General features: G+C 24.3%; 1 protein-coding gene across 1 annotated transcript; it reads left to right on the top strand.

The window, feature by feature from the left end:
- The first annotated feature begins 4,857 nt into the window (after positions 1-4,857).
- LOC109812254 (indole-3-acetic acid-induced protein ARG2) lies at positions 4,858-5,542 on the top strand. Its single transcript, XM_020376179.3, has 2 exons — positions 4,858-5,019; positions 5,101-5,542. The coding sequence occupies exons 1-2, from the start codon at positions 4,949-4,951 to the stop codon at positions 5,315-5,317; spliced, it is 288 nt and encodes a 95-aa protein (XP_020231768.1). The 5' UTR covers positions 4,858-4,948; the 3' UTR covers positions 5,318-5,542.
- Positions 5,543-8,783: the final 3,241 nt, after the last annotated feature.

Raw genomic sequence — 8,783 nt, 5'->3', positions numbered from 1 at the left:
CACGGCGGGGACGTTGAAGGGGACTTTCAAAACCTTGGGCCTTTTCATTTGGTTGGCCCAATGTTGTTTGGATAAATCAAAAACTTGCAGTCCAATAATGTGCCAAATAACCATCAAGTATAAGCCATGTTGCCCGACAAATATTTTTCTATTTAAGCATTTTTTTTATAAATATTTTTCTATATCAATGAACATAAAAATATAATATGTTATTTATTGTGTAAATAGATATTTTTTATTTTTTTTACACCAGATTTAACCCTTTTATAAAATATAAAATTTAAAATAATTATATATTTTAAAATTAAATTATATTGTTGTCTCTCTATTATATTTAATATGTTATTTTGATCTCCTAATTTATATTACCGTGTAAATTATATATGATAAATATAAAATATAAATTATATGTACCAAAAATATGTATTTATTATAAATTTTAATTATAATATAATTTATATTTAAAATATATTTATTTTTTAAATTATAGTCATATCAAATAAATATTTGTTATGTGCAAATTTTTTGGACTAAAATAACAATTACTAATAAAATTGAACTTTTTATTTCTACTAGAACCAAAAAAATACAATCATTCTTAATTTTGTATATTGTGTAAATAAATATTTTTTAGTTTTTATACTTAGTCTCTTCTATTTATGAAATGTAGGATTTAAAATAATTATATATTTTTAAACTAAATTATATTTTTAAATTTTTTATATTTAATTTATAATTTTAGTGTGATCTATGAATGTTTTATAATTTAGAAATGTATTTAAAAATAAAATAAAAGTATTGAAAGATCTAATGATATATTAAATGAAAATAGTAGTGTTATGAGTTGAGACAAAAAGCAGGCGAGATTCAAGTAGTTAATTTATGGACCGCCTTTGAGTGGATGAGTTGAGTTAAGAATAAATGACGGCGTCATCACAGTGTCGTCATCGCTAATAGCCCAATACTTAACCTCACCAGTCACCACACCACCTCCATCAATTTTATTCGGTTAAAAACTTCTTTTTATCCTTTATAATAATTTTTATTTTAATTTAATCTCAGTTTTTATTTTTTATCTCAATTTAATTCCTAATAAATTAATTATTTGTAATATTAAATTTTCGTTTAAATTATTTTGACAAAATTAACTGCGTGAATATTATATAAATATTACGTAAAAACTACGTAAATATCAAATTTTTACCATATATCTAAAACCAAAACAATATATTTTAAACCCTATACCCTAGAATCTAAACAAAATACTTAACCTCACCACACCACTTCCATCAATTTTATTTCATCTTTTCCTTCCCACCTCCCATCATCTTTAGTTGCTGTCTCAATTTTCTTTTTTTCTTTTTTTTTTTCGTGAACGGTTATACAGCAAGTAGTTTTATATCTTTGTTCAATTTTTTTATAATTGAACAAAATATCTTTGTTCAATTATAATTTTTCATAAATAATAAATTTATTATTTTTGTATTATTGTTTTATTTTCAAATGTTTTTTTTATTTTTAGGTAAATTATATTTTTAATCTATTTGTAAATTGAATTTGCGTTTTCCCTCCCCTAATATTTAATTTATTGATTCATTTTAGCTTTTTAATTTTAAAAAATTTATAATTTTAATTTAACAATTAATTGTTTTTTTAACATTAATAACATATTTTATCATATTTATTATAAGACATTTTTAACTAAATCACACATATTAATATAAGTACTATTTTAATTAACTTTATTATGTTCATAAAGTAAAATTATTATGCACTAATTTCACCATTTTTACTTATTATTAAATTTTCATAAAAAAATAAATATATTACTGTATATTAATATTTATACCCTAATACTAATAAAATTGATTAAAATATTAAAAATTTAAAAGACAGGAGAGAACCTATATTAAATAAATCTATATTATATATAAAACTTATTTCTTTCTATTTATTTATGTATTTTTTGTTTAAAATATTTTTATTTTGACCCTTTATTTATCATTTTAACTATATATTTTCTTTTAGTAACCGTAAAATATTATCTCTAATAATAATCATAATTGGATAATTATTTTCTCCCATTAGATGAAACTCCAATTATTATATTTTCAATAATTTTTGTTATTTTTATTTTTCTAATAAGTATGTAGAGACATAAAATGTCTCTTTTTTTCTTTTTTCTTTATAATTATTTCATTCATTAATATGTAATGTTTATATTTTTCTATTTTTTTTATTGTTTTAGATTTCTATATATTGCTTTATTTTTAGTTCTATTTATATCGTATATAATTTGGGGATCTGAATTAATTGGATAATTTTTTAGATAGGTGGTAATAGATTGAATAAAAAATTATTAATTCATTTAAATTCATTAAAAATTCGTTTTAAAATTTAATTCATTTTATCTATTTGAAAAAATATATATTCAATTCATTCATTAAAAAAATGATAGATAGAAATTAAATTCATTCATAAAAATTATATTTTAAAAATTAAATTATTTTTTTATTTTTTTATTTCTTTTTTTTTATAAATCATTACACTTTTATATAATCTTTTAAAATTAATAAAAAAAATATCAAAATAGTCTTTTAAAAATTTAATATATCTAATAAACATCTCATATTATAATCTAATGAATTTTTTTTTAAAAATCATGATAATTCACTAATTATTCAGAAAATTAGATGGATAGATTGAATACAATCTATTATTTATTTTCATCGTACTGAATGGATCACATGAATTTACTTATGGATATATCGAATGATATTAGATAAATAGATTATTTTTTCACCCATTATAATCTATATTTATACTATACAAATATATATTTAAATTTATAACAATAAGTGAAACAAATACTATTTTTTGGTTTCCACTTTTCTTAAGACATATTTATTATTTAATAATTGCAACTCTTCTTTATTTGTCAACACTCTTAATTATTACTAGTATTTTAGTTTATGTGATGCATAGGTTAAATATTAATTATATATAACTAAAATTTATAATAAATATTATGTTTGAATATATTAATTATATTTAAAATTTATATAAATACATGTTTTAAATGTAAGTTATATATTTTATTTATGATAGATAATTTATATTGTATCACAATGTTATTTTCTTTTTTGATAATTTATTCTTAAAAATAATAAATTTTAATTCATAAATATTCATGACAAATAAAAATAAATTAGATAAGAAACTAAAAAAAATTAAAAACATTTTCATCGAAAAAAAAAATCTAAAAATACTCTCATACAAAATAAATATTTGTGTTTAATATATAAGAGTTAATAAATAAATTAAAAAGTAACACTATAAATTAAATTATTTATCATGAATCTAAAATATATAAGTCATATGTTTAAAAATATTTATTTGCGCAAATTTTAATTTAATTTTTATATTCAAACATAATATTTATTTGTATATGTAATTTATTACAAATTATGGTTGTATATAATAAATATTTTACATATGTGTTTCATATTCTAAAACACTAGTAAGCAAAGCAATTAAAATAGATTGTTATAACATTAAGACGTACAATTGATTATTAAAAAGCAAAAATTGAAGTGTAATGACCTTACAAGTCTTACACTTGTTATAATTCAGCTACTACACAACAAGAAAAGTAAAACAACGTATTACTAACTTAGAATTATCATGCATATTGTCATATGTATAAAGAGTAAATATAAAAATAAAACATGTACAGATACAATACACAACATATACCAAGGTATGTTCATCATCCTACTTGTCGATCAAATGATTATACAAGACCATGCTACAACGAACAACGTCACAAAAAGAGTAATCCCTGGCATGACTTGTCACCTCTACAATCAAGTCTCCACCTAATCCTAACATGCTTCCATACCAAAGTATGATTATAACAATTTCAACCATAAGAAAAACCACAAAATAAGTTTGTGAAATAAAAGTAACATACAAGCACAACATCAAACATCTATGTGAATAACATAAACAACAATATTTTCAACATGTAACTTCAATTCGTCACCAATGCTACTCACACAACATACAACATCAAACATTTTAATAACTTTATCTCAACCACATAGTCATATAATAATATACAACTAATACATCATCATGCACATCAATTAATGAGATCGATATTCTGTAACAGAAGTGAGCAATTTAAGGGATTAGACCCTACCAAACCACAATCATATCTCAATTAGTTCATCTAACAACTTAATTGCTTTCTCAAGCTTTATCACTAAAACGATGAAGTTTAGTACTATTGTCAGGGTTGACATTAGTTTGCTTCACTGAGTCACCTATGAGATTAGTTTATTGACTATCTTCCAGTAATATTGAGTTAAGGACTAGATATAAGCAACTTAATTTTAAGAAAAAAAACATTAATTTAAAAATATAGAAAAAATGTCTTGAAATGAGAAATTGATTTTTAATTTTTAAATAAAAGGAATTGTAAGTTAAAGTTTTAGTGATAACGAAGAAATGTCAGCTTAAAGTTTTTATAATCAAATTACTATTTGATTTTATTTAAAAACACACAAATAAGTATTTTTTTATCAGAAAAAAATAAAGATAAGTATTAGATAAGAACAAAAGATTATGTATCATAAAAGAGTTAAGATTTTTCAATATTAATTTTTTTTTTTATAATTATGAGGATAGAATTGATTCTCCATTAGCCATCTGTTTTGAAAATCTTGTTGGCATTCCTAATTACCGGGGTTAATTTGAAATGTATTTGTTTATTCGATGCGACCCTTTCCTCACCAATAATTTCATATTTTAACGCCCTAATATTCTCTTCTGTTTCTGCCTTAATCAATTCACTCTCTATATAACCACCCTACTCTCTACCTCTTCTCCCCATAACGACAAACTCATAACCCTTCTCCACTTATAACTTCTGCTTCAATCACCAATGGCTCCTTCTTTCACTAACGTCAAAACCTTCTCTTCTCTCCTCCACCGATTCTCCAACAGCATCACCAGGTACCCTACTTAGTTAATAATGATTAATGACATGCATGGTTAATGGTTTATAATATAACATATGGTTTTTTAATTTAACAGACGTGGGTACGCCATGGCATCACAAAACGCAACAAAGGGTGGAAGTGGAATGGCCTCTATGGCACCCAAGTCAGGGGAAGACAAAACTGTTTCTCCGTACAAGGTTTCGTGGGTGCCAGATCCTGTCACTGGATACTATAAGCCCGAGAACATCAACGAGATTGACGTTGCCGAATTACGGGCCAGGCTTCTTGGCAAAAAATCCAACAACAACTAATTCCAATGGATTAAACAAATATTAATTAACGCCTTCACTAAGATAATTAACGAATTTGGTTATGTGGGGTTCAAGATTTCAATCGTGGCTTGGCTCTGTTTCTCTGCCTGATGAAGAGAAGACCCTGATTTAGTTTTAGCCTTTTAGGGTACGGTAGGATGCATTAGCAGCTAATTGTAATGTCTTATAATGTTCATGATTACATGAAGGTTTTTGTTTTTTAAATTGGTTTCTGTGTCATGGGTTCCAGCTTCCATTCTTTCACCATCATAAACGCGTTAAGGGAGAGATTATATACTAGAGATGAAAGTCTTTGAGTTTAATTAATGCGTATAAACAATTTTAAAAGATTTTATACTGTTAACCGCTTAAATTTATTCTTCGCATCACTTCCCGTAACAACCTAAACTAGTTTTCGTAATTATTAGTGGAGTCCATGTATGACTTGGAGGTAACAAATTAAATTTGTGTGGAAGATGTTTAAAAATTATTAATATTTATTGAATCAAGTGATATTGTGATTAGTCTTTAAATGTAAAGGTTTTGGATTTGAATCTTAAATTTGTAATAATAATAATTAATTTTTAATAATATTATTTTTTATTTAAAAATTTAAGAATAAAATACTCCAAAAATTATGTACATGAAAATAGGAAATATTTTTTATTATCAGTATAGATAATAACAACCTTATCATGTTTTTTTTGTTATATAATTAATCTATTTAAGTTTAATTTTGATGTGATTTTTTTTAAAAAATAATTGTTATCAAAATCATTTAACTTATTATGATTGATTTGTAACTTTTGTGATAATAATGCTAAAGGAGGATAATGAATATGAATTTGGATAGTTATTAAAGTAGATGATATTGAATAAAATTTAAATAATTAATTTTTGATTTTAAAAAAATCATGTGTAGCAGTAACAATAATTATATTTCTTGTCAACAATATTTTAAAACCAATGCATATATTTGAGAAAAAAATACAATTTCTTTTTATCATTTAATATTTTTAGTGGAATATGAATTAATTTTAAAATTTAAGTCGTATAGAATGTCATTGTAAAACTTTTTAACACGACATCCAATAATTATTTATCATTTTATTATATCTTTTTCTATTGAATATATATGTAAAATTATTTTACACTACAATTTATATAAATTAAACTTTTGTTTTTGGTTTGTACTTCTTCGAATATTTTATTTTATTTTTTAAAATTAAGATATTTAATCCACCTTATATCTTAAACATGATCAATTATGTCTGTTTTGTTTGTTTATTCATCACTCTACCAAAAAAACATGATCAATTATCTTGTGCAATAGTACTGTTAGAAGTTTATCTTTAATAATAAGTTTTTTTTTTATAAAATAACTTCTAATCTAATTAAACTTTTATTTATAAATTAAATTTAAAATTTTAAAAATAAATTTATCCATAATTAAAAATAATATTGTATCGCACTATAAATTATTTATTGTCAAAATTTTCATAAAATAGATAAAGATATTATTCTATATCAAAGTTCATTAATATTGAATAAAATTGATAAGATGACAATAAATAATTTAAGAGGTTTGAGAAAAAAAATTTATTTATCAAATTATCTTCTTATCCAACAATAAAAAAAAATACATACTCTCACAATTTTTAATTAAAAAAATTAATATTCGATAGAGATCATAAACTGACTTATAAAAAATATCAAAATTTCATTTTAAATTATGTCTGATAATAAATAGCCGAAGAAATATTATAATATTGATCGATTAATAACCAATTACGAAGGAAAATGTTTCTTGTTCAATTTCTCACTTTCACGCACTGATAAGTAAAAAAAAAAGAAATAAGTTTTTATAATTCCGGTTGATTATTTTATTTCATGACATTATGTCAATGTATGTAGACTGAAACTTGATATTCCATTACCAACCAATATCGTATTGCTTTATTTTATTTATGCTATAAACACGTTACCTAACGTATGATTAACCAGCAGCGAACGATTTATGATTGAAGCAATTGGTTTGACAGGGGGTGATGTAGACGTAGTTATCTTTGCTTGATGCAGCCCAAGCATGAAACAAACTCTGCTACGATAGTTTAATGGGATTCCATTTCTAACTCATGCATGTGGATAAAGCTGCACCTGTTACCCAAAAACATCGACAATGTCTCCACTAGTACTACCTTGTTTTTAACTACAAACGGAGAATAAAAAGAAAGGACAGGATGAGAAAATCTGGGATTCCGATTCTTGGTTCAACTTGAAATCAATACACCACCACAAAATATAGAAGTGTTTCATTAGATGTTTTCTTATGTGTCAGTGTCAGAAATTAATTGGTGACGATCAACAGTTCTGTTTTGCGTTCATATTCGATGCATGAGTAGATAAGAGAATATGTAATTTCTTGGTTGGTTGGTTGTGTTGTGTTGTGTTGTATTGTATTGTGCGTATATTCAATTAATTAACTCGCTGAATTCGAGCATTATATGCTTATTCCGAAATTCATTGGTAGTATCGATGAAATATTCGATGCAATCTAGTTTTGGTTACGTATCTAATGTTTAATCAGATTGCCAAACAATAATTTCGGGTACATTAGTTTTAGTGAATTTTCCCATGGGGTATGGTTTGGCAAGTGCATCTGTGCTAATCCATCTGTGCTAATCAATGGAGGAACAATTTGATAGGCACCATTCATTAGTAATAGTCACCCCCCCACCCTTCTGTATCACCGAAAAGTTGGGAATCTATCTGAAGGCTTTTTCTTTTATTTGAACAAACTTAGGGACCCATGTCATGTTTGCACAAATAGTGGATAGGGATGTTCAGAGTGAGATTCACGATTCACCCGTTTAATGACTTAATCATAAATAATTGGCAACACTGTAAGTTTTAAGAGATTGTGAAGCCAACAAGGAAGTCGTGCGTAAAGGATACAAAAAGGAATCTTATTGAAAAGGAAAAGTATGAAGAAACAAAAAATAAGTGAAAGTAACACTTTCAACTTTGACGGCTATGATTCTAATTAAGAAAGATCATATTTCAGACTCCAATACGTAACTCAGTCCTCTATTTTGGAATTTTCTTTTAGTTATGCTATGTAGTAAGAACAATATACTATCCATACAAAAATATATGAAATCTAATTTAACAAAAGAAAGGAAATTAACCATTAAAGAGGATGGAGAGATATTAAAAGTTGTTTTTCAATAGAATTGTAACGTGTGGTTGGTACAAAATTTGTGTGGATAAACTTCTACCTTTTTTTCTTTTCTTTAGACTTTTCTTGAGACTGGAGAGGAGATTCTCACCAATCACCATACAAAGACACATCTCAATGGCCCACTTATTAACTTGATTTTAGTAAATGTGAACACATTTGGATGTCGTTTTATACAACCAGATAAAAAAGCATAAAACTTAGATGATTGTTAATTCCATCAATTCA

This window comes from Cajanus cajan, chromosome 6 (genome assembly GCF_000230855.2).
Source record: "Cajanus cajan strain Asha chromosome 6, NIPB_CcT2T_4, whole genome shotgun sequence".
Classification (NCBI taxonomy): domain Eukaryota; kingdom Viridiplantae; phylum Streptophyta; class Magnoliopsida; order Fabales; family Fabaceae; genus Cajanus; species Cajanus cajan.
This window is presented reverse-complemented; position numbering and strand designations above follow the sequence as displayed.